Raw genomic sequence first — 21983 nt, forward strand, 5'->3', positions numbered from 1 at the left:
TAGGTCCACTGAAAATACTTAAAACTTGAAATGCTTTCTACAAGCTTGCAAACTTTTACCTGGCGAAGGTCTTTCCACGCATATTCACGCGAACCATGGAAAAGTTCCCGGAGTTCTTCAGGGTGGAACATCTTCCAAGCATTGACCGGACAACCCTCAGAAAAACCTCTTGAGAACTGCTCGAACCGATTCTTCACTGACTTGTTGAAAACAAAGTCGACGTACATATCCACATACTTCTGTCTGCAAATGAATTGAAAATAAAACCTGGTATTTTCACTTTGCAATGGCAAAAAAGGAAGAGCACATTACATCTTTGGATAATATTCCTGTTTTGCTGGCTTGATTTCAAGTTGATTCAATAGAAGAACAAAGTTTAGTCCATGATGACACATTTCACTACAATGCTCTCCATGCAAGCACTAATTACACCAGCAATGCAAAGCTTTAAAATACCATTCCCACCTATTAATTTTGGTCACTGGAATCTGACTTCCATTTGGAATGAGCTCTTGCCCTTTGACCTGAAAGAGATACCAATGTAAGAGTCCAAACAGCCGTTTACACAACTATGAAAGTGAATCGTTAAAACTGTATTACCGTGAAATCCAAAAAGAGCTCATCCACTACTTCTTCATCCTCCTCGAGAAGATTTTTCAAACTTCTAATTTGGGATTTAGAAACAATGATGTTGATTTGGCTTGACAGATAAACCTGCTTTAACCTGCTTTAAAACATTTGAAGCCTACAGTGCAGCCATTAAGCATTTACCTGGCCTCCACAGGGGACAGTTCCTCTAGATCACTGAATGTGGGACTCAGTTGGAGGAGTTTCTTGAACAACGCCAATGGAAAGTTAATGCTCATGTAATGATGGTTGTGCAGTGCCATTCCACACATAATGCCGATGTAATAAAAATCTGTGACGTCACAAACTTCTTCGTGTGTGCACTGAAAAGACACAAAAATCATAGCATGTACTGTATCGATACTGTCCATAAGGGATAAGAGGCATGTTTTGTGCGACAGCACGACTTACATCAGAACGAAACCAAATCAGAAAATTCTCACAGACTTCCAGCAGCCTTTTGTCCCAAGTGAGAATCGACCGTGAAAGTAGGGAGAAAAACTCAGCAGATAAGCCCCTCTGATCGACCCCATTCTCCCCAACAAACTGGACCTGTTCAGGAGACAGTTGCATTAAAAATGCTGGAAGAAATATTTCAAGATGCCTTTCGTGAAATGGCATTTCAAATATGGTTCAAATTATCACCGATTCTGTGTTAGTGCTGTTTCAGTAAGACGATACTACCTGCAGATTAATGGAAAATGAGATGATGCCTATTTTGAGATAAAAAAGTGTGTCCTTCAATATTGTTTGCCGGTTTATGTGCAACTTGTTCCGATGGAAATTGAGTAGGTCTATTTCTGGAAAACCCTCCAAGAAAGGATTCTGCAAGTACTTAGAAAAATAAAAGTTAAATTGTTAGCTTTAGGGTTAGGGAATTTGGGTATTTAGAGTATTATACAATTATTAGCACATTTAGACTAGTATGAAATACACTGAAAAAAATGATTTTTTTTGTGGAGAAGTAAATAAAGCAGAAAAGACTGAGGGGCGGATTAACTAAGAATGAATTGTGCACGCTAAAAGTACCTTTTTTCTTTTAATTTTTGCGTTTAGCGTCTGATTCACTGAAGGAATTATGCAGATCAGGCAACACCACAAACGTGCCCACAACATTAAAATCTTAAACCTAAATGTTTAAATCAATTCTGATCTTGCGGTCCAATTCTGAGCGCAATATAGCCGAGGATGCTGCAGACCACCCTGCTGCTGTCATGCTGATATTTCACTCCCTAGTATCCTTATGTTTATGGATGGGTGTAGGGATGGGCATTAGGGATAAGGACCCAAACACTCCCTATAAGGGTTAGGGTTGGTGTAGGGGTGGGCTTTATGGGGTAAGGACCAATCAGGTAGCGGGGAGTAAGAATCTGGCAGGGAGTCAAATTATGGCACAACACCGGGACTGAACAGCATCACTTTGATCATCTCTTAAACATGCAGAATGTGCGCTTGACGACACCGCGCATCTGGATATACAGTATGCCAGATTATAACACTCTTAAACATAATTTGATGATTATTTAATTAATACCAGCTGATATGATCAGTTGAAAATGTTCACAAACATTTCTTTTAAATAAAATTCATTTTAAAGACTACTTTCATTTGGCGGCAATAGCGCAATGTAAATTGCACAGTGCAAATTGAGTTTTGTGAATGAAGCGCAAACTTTCATGAGCTTTATTTACATAGAAAGGAGGCATATTTGCGTGGAAAGGCGTCACAGTGACTTCATTTAAATATTGAAGACACAGTGAAATTTCGCCGCCCGCTAAACTTGATTGTGGGAGGTTAGTGAATAAGACGCAGATTTTTGTGCTGTAGTACCACGCCCAGCAGTGGTGCAAAAGTTTAGTGAATCAGCCCCTGAATATATGCTAGTTTAAGCAAGAACTTGAAAATATTATGTAAATTCACATTTACTCAGTTCAAACATGCTTCCAAGTAAATATTATTATTGATCGCTTGTTAGCTCTACAATGTGTCATCATGTATCAATCCTAAAGTAGAAAACCTTTTCATATTTATTCACTAATTTGAACATTTTACAGGTAAATAAAATAAGCAAATTTTATGTAACTTTTCGAAGCTGGTGTTCCCAGCATGCACTGGATTTGAATAATTAATGAGCTTGCACTGTTTCACTGTTTGCGAGTTTATTAACACCGATTTTATTGTTGATTTTGTTGTTACGTTTGGTAACTTCTTGTTTTGTGTAGGCGGACGTTAATTTTCTACTCAAATTTACTCGTTAATGACGGAAAAATATCAGTTGATTGTTACCTTCATTGTCTTTTGCGCACCAAGTGTTGAGATCTGCGCTCACAGCTCTATATTTTATTTCTATTGCCAATAATGCAATGTGATGCTGCCAGATAGATTACATAGCATGGTTAAAACGTGCACTCAGTAACTTTTGTCTTTGTGTCATCTTGGATGAACACTGACACCTAGTGGTTTGGATGCAGCATCATTTAAAATCAATAGTTTCAGTTTCAGATGCTATTGTAGTGAGATTTAGTGAGTAGTATTCGGCTGGTCATGTGATTCTAACATGGCAGCCCCCATGAGGGGACCCTCTCCATGTAGAATAAAACAGCTTTTATAAGGTTACTGATATGACTGAAGTCTTAATTTTAATGTGATTGCTCATGATTTCCTACATATATTAACTTTTCAAGTAAATCTTACTAGTCATTTGTTTTCAGTGTACATATTAAAACATTGTATGACTGTCTCTGACTTACAGTAAATATTTGCTGTTTAGAAATGGTGTCAGCCACAAAGGGGAAATTGACCAGCACTTTAAGAGTTCCCTGAACAAAAGAAAAGCATGTTACTGCTATAAGATCGCAATAGTCGTCTTGAACAAATAACAATAAATATCATATGCATCTCTTTGAAATGCCCACATTATCATGGCCAGAAGTCTGTGATACCCACAATATAGTAATCTCTCAGTTTAAAAATTTCACTGAGATCTTCACACCCATCCCAAAGACAAACTGTGGTTACATCTGTGGCTTGAAGCTGTTGATGCGAGAAAAAGAGAATTCTGTGTTATTTAGGTGCTCCTCCAAAAAATGGCCTCTTTGTGAAATGGAATTCACAGTTGTTTTGGTTCTCACCGTGTCAATGAGATCATTGATCTCATGAATGATGAAATCCCTGTTTGTGATCATGTCATTGCGGGTAATGCAGCGGACCTTTACAACACAGACACAAAAGTAAATGGCTATTATAAAGTTCTCTGTTTAAACGAGTTGTCTACGATTGTGAATTTCATCTTGGGATGTAATGTGTAATGAAGGCACCTTATAAAGCATCTGAAGGACCTGCACACATTTCTGCAGTCGTTTCAGTATGTTCATTTTGCCATGGCAAATCCTGTAAATCAACTTAGCAGATTCTTTACGAAACAACACCACCAAGCCTTTGAGACAGTCATCAGGGAGTTTGGACCAGTAGTTCTCTAAAAACATAAGATATCATGAAAAGTCTTAGACCAATAAAATACAAACATAAAGGTTGAAAAGGGATTCCGGTTTTACCTAACACCTTCAGAGCAGCAGGATTCAGCTGAAGGATTTTGGAGGCCAGTGTTTCCGTACATTCGGTGCATTCAGTTCTGTTGATGAGTTCAGGGAGGAGAAGGTAAAGTCTCAAAGCTTCAACACCAGCTGGATTTGTGTTCAGAGAAGGCAGCAGTGTACGCTGAACAACGTTCACAACCTGAGGCACAGTACAAAAATTGTAAACTACATTCATTCATATAAGATTTGATATTTTTGGTGCATTTTGGATCGGGGATTACCTCTGATAGCACCATTTTATTCTCTGATAACTTTGCAAAAGACTGTTTGATCAGGTCAAAATCCAAACCACAGAGCTCCACAGATGTCTGGTAATGTTCATCACAACTAAAAAAAAATGAAATTGGCTTAAAAGTCTGTGATGGGTGACAAGATACTTTGAAGGAGAACAGAAAAGGAGAAATTGCTAGAAAAGAGGAATTACCTTGTTTTGAGAAAACTTCCATTTAAAGAGGCAGTGGATGAGAACACTTTGTTGATTTCACTGTAAATAACAAAACAATACATTTACATGGTCTTTTATATTCCATTTATATCCATTACCAATAACATTTTACTAATGCATTACAATATTAGGCTACAAAACATTGAATTAAAAACTTGTAAGAATCTTTATAAGTTCCATGTGTTTACATTTATGCATTTAGCAGATGCTTTTATCCAAAGCGACTTACAGTGCACTTATTACAGGGACGATCCCCCCGGAGCAACCTGGAGTTAAGTGCCTTGCTCAAGGACACAATGGTGGTGGCTGTGGGGATCGAACCAGCGACCTTCTGAATAACAGCCCTGTGCTTTAGCCACTACGCTACCACCACTCACGTGTTAATTTAAGTTTTGAACTTTAGGTTAGAGAAAACTGCAGAATGTTTGTGTGGCTACCTCTCAGTTAGTGCTCTAAAACAAATCCAGAATTGGTAAACAGATGTAGAGGTGGATCCTGTTATAGGGGATTTTCCCTTAAAAATGTTAACCAGTTGGAACAGACTAATCTACTGAGCCTCTTACGGGCCAGGAAGTTTTTTCCACGTGCCCTAACAATAGTTTGCATTCCCTCGGAATAAGTTTAGCATGCCCTTGCAATAGTTGCATTCCCTCGCAATACATTTGCCATGGTTTTACATTGTTTTACTGCAGGAACATAGTAATATTATACGAAAATGTAAACTTTGTTAATAAAAATTATAACTTTGTGGTTATTAGGGTTTTACTATACAAATACCATGGTAAAACCATAGTAACCACAAGATTAACAATGGTTAATCTATAGTAAAAACATTTCAGTATACTGTATTAAAACCATGATTTCTTCCAAAAACTATGTTTACTACGGTTTAAAATATTACTTTACTAAAACCATGATTTCTGTCCAAAACTATGTTTAGTACTGTTTAATATATTACTATAGTAAAATCATGATTTCTGCCAAAAACTATGTTTACTACAGTTTAAAATATTACTTAAGTAAAACGTCTCGGTTACGCACGTAACCTCGGTTCCCTGAGACGAAGGGAACAAGACATTGCGTAGTTACACATATGGGTAGTGCCTTCATACATGACCTAGTTGAAACCTCTACAATAACGCCCATATTCTAACATTGGTGTAACGTGATCAATGGAAAGGAGGAGGCGAGAACCGGCTTGACGATATAAATAATAGTTTTAATGATAAACTTAAAAGACAACATAAACACACACATGACGGACATGTCCGTTAACGATCTCTCTCTCCCGCACGATCCCCTGCAGTCGACATTTATCCCTAACGGAGGCTTAATTAGCCTAATACGGGACCGGGTGTGTAGGATCACGACCCGGCCCCGCCCTCCACCCTGCCACATTCCTCCCTCGTTCTCTCAGGCTGGGGAGCCCCTGGCCTGACGTACACCCCCCCTCTTTCCCAGGGGGAGGGCGTGCTTTAAGTTTAGTCTGCCGGCAGGTCATCCCCATCTACCTGGACGAGGGAGGGGACAAGGGGAGGGAAACAGAAATAATTAAAATGGGGGGTACTTCCTGTAACAGTGTAGTACCCCCCAAAAAAACACTGTACAATTTAAAAGACGATAAAGGCCAACGCAGAGCGACAGTGAGAGAGAGAGAGAGAGGAGAGAGGAGAGAGGAGAGAGAGAGATGAAAAAAAAACCTCTTACTCGCCAGTTCTCCGATACGCCGCAGCTTGTTCCTCGGCCACTCCTCCACCCTCTATCGGACGACAGCCGCACCTCTCCGGGCGGATCAGAGGCAGTCCTCCAGCCCCTGGCGGATGGAACGCCCCGCCACGTTCTCGGGGAACAGAAGGGGTCTCCCCCGCCCCTGGCAGCGGTTCTCTCGCTCCAGGCGGTCGGCAGTGAGCTCCTCCCCTCGCGGTCGGCGGTCTTAAACCCTGCCGCGTTTCAGCGGCTGGTAGGGAACTCCTCCGCCCCTGGCAGCGGCCCTGACCACTCCAGGCGGTCGGTTAGGAGCCCCTTCTCCCCTCGCGGTCGGCGGCCATCGTCCCTCCTCCTTTCCGGGCTTCGGCACCAGTGTAACGCGATCAATGGAAAGGAGGAGGCGAGAACCAGCTTGACGATATAAATAATAGTTTTAATGATAAACTTAAAAGACAACATAAACACACACATGACGGACATGTCCGTTAACGCTCTCTCTCTCCCGCACAATCCCCTGCAGTCGACCTTTATCCCTAACTGAGGCTTAATTAGCCTAATACGGGACCGGGTGTGTAGGATCACGACCCGGCCCCGCCCTCCGCCCTGCCACAAATGGCTATGGTGTTTGAGCCCCGCCTTTTTTGGCATGAAACTGACTGCTATAAAAAGCAGGTGCACAAACACCATTTCCTTCCTGATTACAAGGAGTGTATTGCTCATGCCTCAAGAACTCCGAGTGTTGTAGTGCGGCTAGCGTGTGCAATGTCTCGTTCCCTTCATCTCAGGGAACCGAGGTTACGTATGTAGTAAAGACGTTCCTTTACGTATCAGTACACTTGACATTGCTTAGTTGCGCATATGGGGAACAGAATCCCATCACGATGCGCTACACGACATAACTTCCCAGAGAGGAAACATGGCGGCGCAGTCATGTGGGACGGCGACCGATATGAACATGCCGCAGTGAGTGATCCTCATGATGGCCAGGAGGAGAGCACTCATAATGAATATATGAACTATTGTCATATAGAACGAATTAACACCTTATGAACCCAGTCGGGAAGGGAGTTTATTTATAATGAAAGTGCTTGTGACTTTATGGTAAATTATAAAGGTCTGAATGCAGGCGGTTGTGAAAATGATGGGGAGCCTGTTCTTAAAGGGAAGGGCATATATATATATATATATATATATATATATATATATATATATATATATATAGATACATACTGTATATGGTCTATGAATAGCAAGTGCTCTAAACAGAGAGGACTTGTGAAGAGAGAGACGTTACGTCTTGGTTGTAAAACCTTGCGAATGTGTTTTGAGAGGACCATCCAGTGTTTTGTAAGGACACACCATTCGTCCATGCCCATGAGGAGGCCATGCCTCTAGTTGAGTGTGCTTTAACACCAATTGGGAAAGTCTGACCCTGTGACACATAAGCCAGGGTAATTACATCAACAATCTAGTGAGAAAGTCTTTGCTTGGAGACGGACATTCCTTTTGTACATCCTCCATAGCATATATATAGCTGATCGGACAGTCTGAACTGGCAAGTATGCTCAACGTATGCTTGTAGCTTCCACACAGGGCATAACAAATGCAATGATTGTTCCTCATCTGAATTAAATGGAGACCTCCAAGGTGAACCACCTGCGCTTTGAAGGGTGTGGTCAGGACCTTGGGTACATAGCCTTTCCTGGGTTTGACAGTGGCTCTTGAAAGACCGGTGCCAAACTCCAGACATTCATTTCAACTGATAGTGCATGCAGGTCACCTACCCGTTTGACTGAGGCCAGAGCCAGCTGTAGTGCGGTCTTAACGGAGAGCATGCGCAAATCAACAGAGTCCAAAGGCTCGAAGGGGGGCCCTGCGAGAGCTTTTAGGACTAAAGGTAAGTCCCAAGTTGTAACTCTTGCTCATTAAAGAAATGTGCTTGATACGCAGATATAGTTGCCACAAACACTTTGAGCTTTGACGGGGTGACTCCTGTGTCTAATCGCTCTTGAAGAAATATTATAATTTCATGTATCGGGCAGTTTACTGGGTCCTTGCTATGTGAGAGACACCAAACAGTGAACACCCTCCATTTTAGTGCTTAGAGGCATCTCGTGGGCGGTGCTCTGGACTGTAAAACGATGTTCATGACTGAACGCGTCAGTACTGGCGTGTGTAGTGTGCCCCGTTCAGGGGCCACACATGCAGGTTCCACAGCTGGGACCGGGGATGCCAGATTGTGCCTTACGCCTGAGAGAAGAGATCCCTCCTCAGTGTTATTTCCCAAGGTGAGCAGCACAGCATCTCCATCATTTCTGGAAACCATGGCTGGTTGGGCCGTTTCGGCGCAACTAATAGGACTGTTTCCTTGTCCTCTCTGACTTTGCATATGACTGAGTGAATAAGGCATACCGGGGAAAACATATATTTGCATTTCGCCCACCATTTGTGTGCCATTGCATCCGTTCCCAGCGGGGCTTAGGACTTCGAATAACAGAGGGGACAGTGGGCATTCTCCACTGTTACATCAGAAGTAACTAATTAAATTACTGAAAATAATAGTAATCCCTTTCTTTCCTTTAAAATGACTAATTAATTAGTAATGCATTACACCCAACACTGCTCAAGAGTGACATGAAGAAAACACATACAGTATAAACACTACAACAACAGCATAAACAGCAAAATGTCAATCACAGCAATGTCTTAGGAAAAGAGTCAAACACCCACTTTTTTATTTTTGGCCATGATTTTGGGTCACTTTCATTCACCCATTGTTCAATCATTCTGTAATCTAATGTCAAAATCTCTCTGATTTGATTGGGTCTAGGCGTTGCTGTATCATTCCCAAGTTCCTTCAAAATACATAAAAGTACAATATTAGTAATCAAGTTGAAATAGTAGTTAAAATATTTGTTAATGAAAAAAGCTGTTTATCCTACCTTGAAACACAAGGCAAAGGAATGGTTCTCCCCAGAAATGAGTTTTCCAACTACATATGCATGATTAGATTCTGTGTACAACAAACATTTAGTCAGTCAATGAGCAAAACCATGAATATTAAGATGTCCTCAACAAACCAACCATTGCTAAACGTATTTGTAATTACCAGTTGGTAGCTTCACAGGTAATGGCACAGACTGATTGCACATTTGTCCATTTCCCAACTGCCCTTGCATCCCACATCCAAATGAGTAGATCAGCTTTGACGATTCCACTAATACAAGAGTGTGATTTCTTGGATGCATGAAAGAATCAAATGCCTTATTGAGTTTAACTCCAGAAATAAAAACTTGTTAATATTTATTTAAAGAAGAGAATAATTATTGGTATAATGGTAGAATAAAATTATGCTCTGAAAAGAAAAAGCTTGTAAACAGTAGTATACCTTCCACATGTGACCTGGGACACTTCAGATCCCCACAGTTCAGCGACCACCCGCGGATGATGTTCATCTCTAAATGAGTTGTGTCCAAGTTGCCCAAAACGTCCCGATCCAAATGTGAACACAGTGCCGCCCTGATAATATAACCATCATTACTTTATTATCAACTTGACATCTACTGCAAATATTCTTACTTTACTATAAAATGGTATGTCTTTTCAATTTCATGAATTCATGATGGCTTTTTTAGTACTACTTGTTCATTCCAGTCCTTGAATTGTATTGGGCAAGCTTGGTATACTTTGTATCACTCTGCTTGTCTGTGTTCAAGGCTTTCCAAATAGTGTTGGGGATTATGATTTGTTCATTTTGATTTCTTTGGCTGTTTCCTTCAGTAGCTGGTTGTTTCCATCCAGCAGTTTTTATGCAATATCCCAAAATGTGCATAAAAATATGTGGATGGAAACACCAAGATGCGAATAAAATCTCTAAAATGAGCATAAAAACGTATATGCTCACTTGAGGTGGATACATGTTTTTATTCAATAAGAAGAAATGGGCATAAACTATGATGGAAACACTTTTGCCTGATAAACTTCTATTGATTTTTTTAGGAATACAATATCACAAAAGTAATGTGACTGAATAACTCGTCCATAACTGGACTAACCAGATGACCAATCATCACAACTGAAATGTTAACGGTGTCCTAATAATCCAAAGCCTACAAAGAGATTGCATAGCAAATAAGATGAATACAAACTTGAACTTTGCCAAAGAGGAGGTTTATTGACATTTTTGAAAAACATTTTGCACAGAAAACAAATAAGGAATGAGGAACGCACACACATAGTGTGCCCAAAACTGTGTGGCGTGCTGTAGGGTTGATATCATCGTCCATCGCGATGGCTGACCAACATCACGATGTAGAGCCACCATCGTGATGCCACGCCCCCTTTTGCGAGTCTTGCTAGTGTGACTCACTAATCCTAGTCTCTTCTATAGTTAACCTAAAAACTTTGCAGGGATTGCTCTGTAAATTAAATTGAGAATATAACTAATGCATATATGCTATTTTAAATACTGTAGTATATGCCAGAGACGTGACGTGTTAGTCTGTGAAAATACCGTGTCAGGCAGGCTACACAAATATTGATCTTGACATTGTTAGCTTCTTGTCTTTTTTTTACATGTCTTACACTGTACATTTAGATTAAAATATTTTATTTTAAGCCTTTATTAATTAATTATTAGTAGTTGTAGTGTCTCAGAAAATCTTGCTCATTGTCACAGCTCTTGTAAAGCGGCATTTTAAGATAAACCCAGACCAGCGAACGTCAAATAACTTTTGTCTGGTTAATATTTTAAAGAAAAATTTCCTTGGCCATAAATCCATAATGTCAAATCAAATGAAAGAAACAAGTTGAATATGAATAACACACATTTATTAAAACATAGAAGAACAAGAACAAGCAAACGGAACAACACTCAGACCGAAACTCGCCATTAACATTTCACTTATAATTAGCAGCACAATTAACTTCAGCACAGGCTACAAAATAAATTATGTTATTGAAATATTGTAAAGTGGTCATATGAACTACACAAATGAACGTTTAAAAATAATATGCAAAATCGAATAGCTCTGCAACGGATGGGAAAAATGCGTAAAGAAGTCTACTATCTTTCACCATAGACCATGTTTAAATTTCGATGTTTCTGGCCAGAAATACCAACATATTCACTTTATCTGGTTTTAATAAGCTGCGGATTGGAGTAACTACACTACCCGCTGTGCTGAAGACCCGCTCTGATGGAGTAGCCTACTGGTAGCACATATGCACAGATATTTCCGTGCTAATCTTGCCATGAACGGAAACCTTTTGTCGTCCTCTTCCCCATCAATGGCCATTTCCTGCAGGTACATGGTCATTTCTGCCTCGACCTTTTGCTCAACAGTGAGTGTGGCTGTGGCTGCTCTCTTCGCAAGAAGGCTGCCCAAAGACGACTTTTTTTTCTTAGGCGTAATATATTAAAAAGCCCGGATGAGTAGGCTACTAATTAGTTGGGCTAGTAAAATAAGGAAATTATAGTTTTTCAGTAGAAAAAAATATCTACGTAAAGAGATATATTAAAATAAAAAGTGCTTAAAAGTGCACAACTGTTCTTAAGTGGAAAAAATATTTTTCCCCCTTACGTGCAACCTATTGGAAAGCGCGGATGAGTCAGTTGGGATAGTAAAATAACGAAATTATAGTTTTTAAGTGGAAAATAGTATTTATGTAAAGAGATATATTAAAATAAAAAGTGCACAACTCTTCTTAAGTGAAAGCTAAAAAAAAAATGCTTCACGTGTCGTGCAACGTACTGATAAAGCACCGACGAGTCATTAGTTGGGTTAGTAAAATAACGAAATTATAATTTGTCATATCATTTTTGAAAATTATATGACATTATATACCCCGGCCGACGATATCATCGTCCATCGCAATGTTTTACTGTCAACATCGTCAACTGCCAATTTAGGGGACATCGGCCAACCCTAGCGTGCTGTCGCTCCCAGATATGAGACGAAGTTCTTTACAGTGTTTCGTCTGTGTGTTCTAAACTGCGAGTAATTTATTAATAAAAAAGTGAAAGTGGCTACATTACCTCCGGAAGTGACGATTTTGCTCTTTTGAACACATGGGATGGAAATGTGGCTTTATTCGCATTGTTTTTGCTATATTATGTTTTTTTTTTACATAAATTAAATTCGCAACTTAAATGGAAACATAGCTGATGACAACTTCTGCAGATTACATTATACACCAGTAGGTGGCGACCAGGGCTGCCGATAAGGGGTCAAAATTGGACCCTTTTGTCCCAGGCCCGAGCTTGAGGGGGGCCTAGAGTAGAGCGGGGGGGTCCACTGAAAAGCTATTTCATTTTGTAGAGCGCATCTAATCGCGGTCAGCAGGAGACATGTTTATACATAAACACAGAAACAGTGCGCAACCAGGAAACCTGTACGGGTACAGCAGGTTAATGGGATAACTGTCTGCAACTGGACGGGGCCCGATGAATGCATTTTGTACCGGGCCCAAGAATTCCTTCCTGCAGCCCTGGTGACGACAAATTAGTGTCTTTCATGTTATGAGTGTCTTATTGACTCAACTGATTCCTAAAAAACAGTGATTCGTGCACCACTAAAACAATCGAAGTGAACGATAACGATTCATTTACTTCGATTTGTTTATTACGGTTCATTATAAACACCGATTTGTTCACAGCTGATCAACCTAGTCTCAAAGAATGAATGTTTTTAGGTTAGGGATGTACGTTTTAGTCCATCTAATATTCACCTGAAAAACCTTGTCTGATTCCAACAATTGCACTGGCTTTTGGCGCCCCCTGCTGGACATTTCACTGGGAAACTGCAGCAAAACGTGTAATGAAGAACGGGATTTTGCTTTGCAAACATGTTGCCACGGTCACGTGATTTTCATGAGATCAGGCTGGAATTGAAACATATTTATCTCGAAACCAGAGTATGAAAGCAGTGCAAAGAGCAAACTGCTTGATGCTTTGGCGTCTTTTGGAACTATTTCTGCTGGCGAAAAATAAATGTACAAACTAACTTACGTTATTCAATGCTATTTACTTGTTTGTTAAACTGCTGAATAAAAGCAATATCACACTCGCAATTGTGCACTCTTGCTTGTGTGATATTATTCCAATGGCAAATGAAGTATGTACTATATTTGTCATAATACCTTTGATAAAGTTGCTGTGTGTTCCCCACCACATGAGATCAACACAGTTTTCTTCTGGGTCAGGCTGCTTACAACTGTTGGGACGTGTCTGTCTGTTATAGAAAGACATTAAGTTCATTACTTCCAAACATGCATTGATGTTGTATATTACTAATGACAGATGGTTATTGTTTATGAAACTTTGACAAGATCAGGTTTTAAATGTCATGCATTCCAAGTCACATGCATAATTTTATTACATTATCTAAGAAGAGACCTTTGGTGTCTCCTAGGCCCAGCTGTCCAGCGTTGTTCTTCCCCCATCCAAACACAGCTCCAGAGAGAGACAAGGCGAAGCTGTGGTCTCCTCCAGCGCTGATCTGAGCCAGAGGAATTCCAGACAGACTCTGAACATGTTGAGCAGTCAGAGTGCCAGATTGTCCTTCCTTCAAACCCAGCTGACCATGAGAGTTCTCACCCCATACAAACAACTGACCATCTGAGAGGAGAAGAGGATCAACTCTGCACATCTACTCTAGCAAATGCATTATTTTTATGAATTCATGTCAATCTAGAGAAGCCAATAGATTGCCAAAAACAAAATGGCAGCCATTGTCTAGTCATTTGGTGCTGGAAGAATGGCTGTGAATACCGTGAGTTAGTGCCATTGAATGCTGGTCTCCACATGTGATCTGAATCACCTTCCTGTTGTCCAGGCCTTTGAGAGGACTGCAGAGACAAATGTGTCAGATCATGAATTTAAAAGTTTATAGAAGACACCAAAGACAATTGTAATTTTATTGATATTTTGGAAATTGCTATTTCTATTGCTTATTGTGTTGCCTCCAGTCACTTACTTGCACATCGTAGATTTGTCCATAATAAGAACTTTTCCTCCATGAGCGAGAAGGACCGCACCAGCATCCCCACATTCAACTGATGTAATTTTATCATTCTTTATTTGTAACTGTTCTGGAGTAAATACAACAATATTTCTGTTTTTTAACGAAAATGCATTTCCAAATAAGTCGGTAACACTTTCATTATAATAACTTTCATTAATTAGCCATTTGCAAATATTATAAAGCCTAATGCTTAAAGTAATGTTCCGGGTTCAATCTACAGAATTTGTGGCATTATGTTGATAACCAAAAAAATTATAATTTTGATTTGTCTCTTGTTGATTATTTAAAAAAGAAGCAGGCACAGTAAAGGATTTACAATGGGGCTAAACGTAGATGAATGTCAAATTACACACGTTTCAAAAGTAAAGCAAGAAAATGTAAACATTATTCATATTATGGAGTGGAGTGGTGGTGGTGTAGTGGTCTAAAGCACATAACTGGTAATCTGGTATTCAGAAGGTCGCTGGTTCGAACAAGGACAGAAAGAGATGTGGATATCCAAGAGGATAAGTACATCAGAGTCTCTAGTTTGAGAAATAGACGCCCCACATGTCCTCCGCTGACAGCTTCATTGAATTCTACCCGCTAAACACCAGTTTCATGTACAACAATAAAGAGAAGACTCAGGGGGACTTATGGGAAGAATTGCAAAGAAAAAGACACTTTTGAAACAGAAAAACAAAAAGAAAAGGTTCGAGTGGGCAAAGAAACACAGACATTGGACAACAGATAATTGGAAAAGAGTGTTATGGATCTAAACCCCATTGAGCTTTTGTGGGATCAGCTAGACTGTAAGGTGTGTGAGAAGTGCCCGACAAGACAGTCACATCTATGGCAAGTGCTACAGGAAGTGTGGGGTGAAAGGTCACCTGAGTATCTGGACAAACTGACAGCTAGAATAACAAGGATCTGCAAAGCTGTCATTGCTGCACGTCATGTGGAGGATTTTTTGATGAGAACTCTTTGAAGTATTTTAAGAAGTTCTGAATTTTTTTTCAAATTGTAATATTCATTTTTCACATTATTAATGTCCTGACTATACATTGTGTTCAGTTGAATGCCACTTTGGTGAATAAAAGCCAATTTCTTTCTGTAAGAGCAAAATCTTTACATTATTCCAAACTTTTGGACACCAGTGTAGATTTAGGATTTACATTTATAATTTATATTTAGGATTTATAATCAATAACATTTAAGATTAACATGTTGGATTTAGATTTAACATTTATATATAATATTTAGATTTATATTTGAGTTTTACGTTTAGATTTAAATTGCAAATTTAGATTTAGATTTGATATTTATTTTTAATTATTTGTTTTTATACAATAAATTTATTAAATAATGTTGTTAAATCTGACAAAATCGAACCAGTTTTTGTAAAAAAAAAAAAAAAAAATGTAAAAAAAATAATTACAAACGGCAACCCATATAACATATATAGCATAACATAACATAACTGTTCGTTTCTCATACTTAGTCTGCCATCATGATGGTTGTCTTCAGGGCGCAACCTCATGACCGAGACCTTCCCATCCCGGATGAATCCAACAAAGCTTCTTCCCGCTGACAGGTCCTGTATTTCTGATTTTGGAAACATGAAGCGGATACCACCAAAATCCGCATGTCTGACATGATCAGGCTGTAACAACCCGAAGCCCTCCCTGACCTGCGCTCCCCAATAACACAACATCCTCACAGTAGATGAAGGAAGCCAGCACCTCTCGAATCAAACGAGAAACGAACTCGAAAGTTACGAAGGAACCCGTTATTTTCCGCCTAAACGAAACCTCTGCACTTTCCCATAAAACGAAAGTAATTCGTGTATCAATGTATGTCAACATTATTTATTATTACTTTGTTACAAAAGCGAGTAAGTAACTAATTGTAAGAAGAGGAGATAAATGAATGAATGCATGTGGAACGTTATTTAAAAAAAAAAAATGAAAAAAAAAAAACCCGCACGCCTACTGACTTCTACACGGCCACTACAAACACGCCCACTAAACAACACGCCCACTACAAGTCACGCCCCTTTAACAAAATCGTGGAATGCTGAGAAGGATATAGTATAGCTGCAGGCATTGCTTTTTGATGCCCTGCTCAAACTGAATTAAAGTGAAAGCGCATTATTGACGGACATCATGAAGATGAGTCGACCAAAAAAAAAATTGGATATTGCACTGATCAAGCATATATTTGTTGTCTAGTCTTTTTATTTTAATTACTTAATGACACAAAAACAAAGTTTAATTATTTACCGTAAATAGCCATTCAGGTTTATAATTTAAAGCTACAGTTTACTACAAGTCATAGCCTTAAACAAACAAATTAATACTGCCCTTTTATATACTATTACATTACTAAAGGGTTAACAGTTATACACATGTGTGCTACTGACTGTAAACAAATGCATGTGGCAACCAGTGGCGTAGACAAAGGTGGCCATTAGACCCAGGCCCAACCAGAATATTAGAGATTATTCTGACTTCAAATATATATTTATAAAATAGTATAAAAATGGATAAATTCTGATTTCTGAAAGAACTTTTTGAATGCACCACATCCCGGTTGTTAAGGAAAAACATAAATTGTTTTTGAGGCCCACCCAAAAGTAATTTTCTTGCTTCACACTTGGGACAAACCATGTGTTCGGTAAACTCAGAACTTACCTCAGTCTTGTTTTGAAAGACACTTGTATTAAAGTACTCTGTTGCGCTAAACCTTTTATATGTATTCATTAACAACGGAAAAACACGGGATGCGGTACCTGGCTATTAGTGGTGATGATGGTGAGTATAAAATATTGGAAGTGCATCCTTTTTGTGAGGAAAGTACTCAACACTGTTATTGTTATTCAGTGGTTGTGCATAATTACTTTTTTCTAACTTTATTATTAAGCTATATTATTAAGTGTGATCGAGCCAAATTGAGTGATCAAACCATCCTCTGTTGTGAAAAACAACATTCAGACTCATCGTCCTCCCCCTCCACTAAATAATGATGTTTAAAAATGAGCAGAGCTTACTCACGGTGTTGTCTGTCACTACATTAAATAATTCTACAAGACTGCATTAGATAACACCAGCATCATGTTAATAAGATTTAATGACGTGCATCTCGATTTGGAGTTGAAAAGAGAGTCATCAATCACGGAAGATCACACGATGTTTGCTTTCTTTATGGCCGACAAAGTGGAATCCAGAAAAGCAAAAGGGGGTTGCACCAACACCAAAAGTGGGAGTGAATTCCACTCATGGTTTAGGTTAGGGAAAGGGTTAGGTAAGGGGCTCCCTACATCTTTAATGGCGATTTGGAGCCCCCACCCTTTTTGGAGCAATCTCTGCCTCTATATCCTTCTCGAAAAATTGTCAGCTGGCAGCAGTCAATGGCCAGCTGGAAGCATCTCATAAAAGCAGAAAATATGGATAAACCTGTAGTTGGTTCACATCCAGGTCATGCTGTTGGGGTTTATTGACCTCAGGGAAACAAAATGTAATAACTTATGTAGATCTTAACCAAAGATAATAGTCTTTTCTCTAGTGCTGTTATGAAGTGGAAGCAAGATTATCCTTTGCTTTCAATTCAGAATTTGTGGTTAGACATCAATAAATATGTAATTCCAAACAAAGCTAAAGAGATTCATTTTAAAGTAATACATCGATATTAGTAAGTTTAAGGAAGATCTTTCACCGCAATGTTGCTTTTGCAAAGAGGAATCAAAAACAATCTCACACCTATTTTATACTTGTATTTATCATTTAAAATCATTTTGCAGCTTTATGCAGCACAATGAGCTAGTAGCTAACAGCTAGCGGTCGTGTTATTGTTTTGGTCAGTTTGTGTCATGTTTAAGATGATGTCATGGCAGTAGAGGCGGCGCAACTATGACGATCAGCCTATAATCCCACCCATGTTGAGGGGCACTAAACTGCAGTGGAAATGCAAGCTCAGAAATGTAAAGCGAGTAGAGTTGAGGCGAATCGAACCTTAACGTGCAGTGGAAAAAATATACCAGTGTGATACTTCAAGAAGTTACTTGAGAAAATGTCAAATGTTCAACCCAGTGGAGCACAGCACGAAGCCCCAAAACTGAAGCAGGAACCCTTCATCGGGGGCCCGAGGCCATCTCTGACCAAACTGCAAGTAATTGAATTTCTCTCACTCGCTCTTTCTCTCGCTCTTTTGCTCTCTCCGTTCATCTTCCCTCTCACAGGGAAAGATTACACATGGCGCGCACAGAAGCGCTTCTCTTTGCCACTCCACTGAACCTGTCAGCAGCAAACTCGCATAATCCCTAAACGGCGATCTGCTTTCAATGCATTCAGTGGCGTGCTCTCGTCCCTTTACGGCAGCCTTGTGTGCCGCTGCGGGACTGAACCGTGATGATAAAGGTTTTAAGCACTCCAGCGAGGCAGAACAGCAGCCGCACTGACTCGCTCTTAACTGATGGGACTCCCTGCCACTTGATACTTTAAAGACTGCCATTATGGAACTGTCTGACTCTGAGAAGCACTGGATGTTCTTTTAGTACCTTTTCAGTACCTGAATTATAGAGGTAAAGAATGAGGTGTGATGTATGTAAATGTAAATGTAATCACAGAACAGTTTCACCGAACAGATGGAAGGTCAGTTTGTCAACTCAAGAGCATCAGTTTTTTACGCTTAACTTGCCATCAGTAGTTTTGGTTCGTACAGTTTTCCAGCAAAATATTCTTGACTGAAAAATAAAGCAACACTGTCAACTTCACAAAATGGCAAGAACGTTTTCACTTATTAAACAGAAGGTCTTTTATTTTTCACAAAGTTTTCAAAATTACATGAATGTGGAAAAAGTTCAGATGGTTCAACTCTGTGACCTCATGGTTTGATAATTATTCATAAGTTTGACAAAGTCATTCGGATTATGATGTACAAAACCACATTGTATGAAAACAAGGTAAATATTGACAATACTGTGTGTTAAATTTAGAAGTGTCTTGAAAAATGTACTTCTCAATCCAGGAAAAATTATTTGGTCTTGAAAATGAATGACTATATATATATTAGGGCTGTCGATTTAACGCGTTAATTCAGTGCGATTAATTTTGTTAAAAATAACGCAATTAATCACAATGCCCCCAGATTGTAATAAGGAAGATTCCTGAGAAATGCAAGCTTGTAGTACCACCTGTTTACTCCAGAGGGCAGTAAGTGAAATTTCAGCTGTGTGGCAATGTGCAGTTTATATAGTGAAGAAAACAATCAGACAGCACAAAACAGACAATCGTTAAGTTCTTGCATTCAAAACACTTGATGGAGCGTAAATCTGAACTAAGGGATCTCAAGATGTGTTTAAAGATTGAGTATTAAACAATATTTAACGTGACACAGTAAAGAACATTTTATGTTTATGACGCAACGCACCTGAGACGCTACAAAAGCATGTCTGATGCAGGTGTTCATTGACGGTCCTTAAACAAGCCCTCATAATAAATCTCCAACTGATTGACAAATTCACTTGTGTAATGGATTGCTGTGAACTGTGTGTCAATGATTGACTTATGATCAATAATATGGTAGTAAACAATACATTGTATTCTAAAGCCGCTTTTTGTTTTGTCTTATCAATGATGAACTCTTCTGCCACAAGAATGTAATGCATTTTAATTAACTGAATATTTTTTTATATATATATATATATATATATCAAATATTTGTAAATGCATTTAAATGATAACTGAATTGTATTTACATGTATGCATTTGGCAGTCATTTATCAAAGTACTTGCAATGTACTTGTTATAGTGACAATCTCTCGAGCAACCTGGAGTTAAGTGTCATACTCAAGGCCCAATTAGAAGTGTCTTGATGGTGCTAGACTTGAACCCGACCTTCTAATCAGTAATCCTGACATCATGTAATTAATTTGATTACAAATTTTAATCGATTGACAGCCCTAATATATATATATATATATATATATATATATATATATACATATATATATATATATATATATACACACATACTGTGTGTGTGTGTGTGTGTGTGTGTGTTTGTTTAAGCTTCTCTGAAAATATTTCTGGCTAAATATAAATAACTGGAGTGGAGAATACTTAGAAAAAAGTTTCTTAAATTTCTCATTGCCAGGTTCCTGTCCATTAGTTTAACTATCAAAGAAGTACCTGTTTTATTCATCTTCATTATCATCGTAAAGGCTACAGATATATAATTCTGTATGTTTTCACTGAATTACATGAAGATGTATTACAACAGAAAACATACAGAATTATTTATAATGTATACTAGAATATAGTCTGACAGTTCACAAATAATATATTTTCTTGACAAACAAGAGATAAATATTTCAAGGCTGTTTGTCCTGTCTGAACAGTGGACTGACCACTAGAGTGCAGTTTTTAAAACCTTAAAAGAACCATAATTGCTCTAGAGAAAGGCAGTCGAATCTGTAGACTTGCCTGAAACATTTAACTGTATTAACCAGCATAAGTTGCATTTTTTTGTAAAACGTTACTAAGAGTCAATGATGTGATACTCATATTTTTGTCCACATTTGTTAAATGATTAATAAATACATTGCAAATGCAATTCACACAAAACAATTACTTGAATAAGCCAATTATGATAAACGTCATTTTGATTTCTTTTTTTTTTCTGGGGCTTAAAGTAACAGATTTCATGAGGTGTAATTGTCCAGAGGCAGTAAAAAACAAAAAAACAAATCACCCATTAAAAGCTCAAATTTGAAATTCTTGGACAATTAAATATTATTTTTAGAATTATTTCTTAAACAAAATAAGCAATGAAATAATTACATTTTAAAATGGTTAATATTCAAAGCTTTTACCCACCAAATCAAAGTCGTGTGGTGTTACTGTTAAGAATGGGGCAGCGAGGAGAGAGGATCTAAATGCAGGTTTCTTTATTTAGCAAAATCAAAACAAACACAAAGGGAAAAACCCTCGATGGGGAAACAAACATAAACTAAGCACTCGGGCAGGGAAACACAGATCAGGCTTGACAACATTCAACGAAAGACAAGGAGTGAACAAAAAGCAGGGCTTAAATAACCAGGGAGTGATGACTGTTTTAGACACAGGTGAGAACAATGAACAAAATGGCAGTGGTGATGGCAGGTGGATTCTGGGAAGTGTAGTTCTAAACAATGACAAGTGAAACCCAGGGCAGACAACAAGGGAATCGTGACAGTTACCAACATGTGGGTAGATATTAAGACACTCAAGACTCAAAATCATTATTTTGTCAATAAATATCAAAAAAGTAAAAAAAAATATTTTTATGTAGGTAAAGGCACATTTTGTGCAGGTCATTTGGTGTAACCCTGAGAAAACATATTGATATTCTTGACTCAAAATTTAATGATATTTGTAAGATATTTCATTATATTCTTTTTTAAAATAATATTAAGGTTTTTCCAATAAAATGTGAAACCAACATGGACATGGATTAATTTTCTACTAGGGCTGGTTATTGATACAGATTTCCCGATTCAATTCGATTTTATAAGCTCTAAATTCAATTCCAATTTTGATTTGCTGTCGATTCATATGGATATATTTT

At 38.5% G+C, this 21983-nt stretch overlaps 1 protein-coding gene across 1 annotated transcript in view; it reads right to left on the reverse strand.

Moving 5' to 3' along the window:
• LOC127644089 (probable E3 ubiquitin-protein ligase HERC3) overlaps window positions 1-16113 on the reverse strand; it is a 33558-nt gene extending 17445 nt beyond the window's left edge. Inside the window, exons 1-22 of the mRNA XM_052127106.1 lie at window positions 15876-16113; window positions 14352-14466; window positions 14147-14223; window positions 13772-13993; window positions 13516-13607; window positions 9764-9894; window positions 9485-9612; window positions 9318-9388; window positions 9106-9230; window positions 4648-4707; window positions 4445-4550; window positions 4182-4362; window positions 3945-4102; window positions 3759-3836; window positions 3574-3660; window positions 3378-3446; window positions 1312-1461; window positions 1039-1179; window positions 772-950; window positions 601-664; window positions 466-524; window positions 60-243 (exon numbers count right to left, since the gene is read on the reverse strand). Coding sequence (XP_051983066.1) covers window positions 60-243; window positions 466-524; window positions 601-664; window positions 772-950; window positions 1039-1179; window positions 1312-1461; window positions 3378-3446; window positions 3574-3660; window positions 3759-3836; window positions 3945-4102; window positions 4182-4362; window positions 4445-4550; window positions 4648-4707; window positions 9106-9230; window positions 9318-9388; window positions 9485-9612; window positions 9764-9894; window positions 13516-13607; window positions 13772-13993; window positions 14147-14223; window positions 14352-14466; window positions 15876-16092 — 2694 coding nt within the window. The 5' untranslated portion in view covers window positions 16093-16113. The remainder of the gene's footprint in view (window positions 1-59; window positions 244-465; window positions 525-600; window positions 665-771; window positions 951-1038; window positions 1180-1311; window positions 1462-3377; window positions 3447-3573; window positions 3661-3758; window positions 3837-3944; window positions 4103-4181; window positions 4363-4444; window positions 4551-4647; window positions 4708-9105; window positions 9231-9317; window positions 9389-9484; window positions 9613-9763; window positions 9895-13515; window positions 13608-13771; window positions 13994-14146; window positions 14224-14351; window positions 14467-15875) is intronic.
• Between the last annotated feature and the right edge of the window lie 5870 nt (window positions 16114-21983).

Source organism: Xyrauchen texanus, chromosome 5, assembly GCF_025860055.1.
Source record: "Xyrauchen texanus isolate HMW12.3.18 chromosome 5, RBS_HiC_50CHRs, whole genome shotgun sequence".
NCBI classification, from domain to species: domain Eukaryota; kingdom Metazoa; phylum Chordata; class Actinopteri; order Cypriniformes; family Catostomidae; genus Xyrauchen; species Xyrauchen texanus.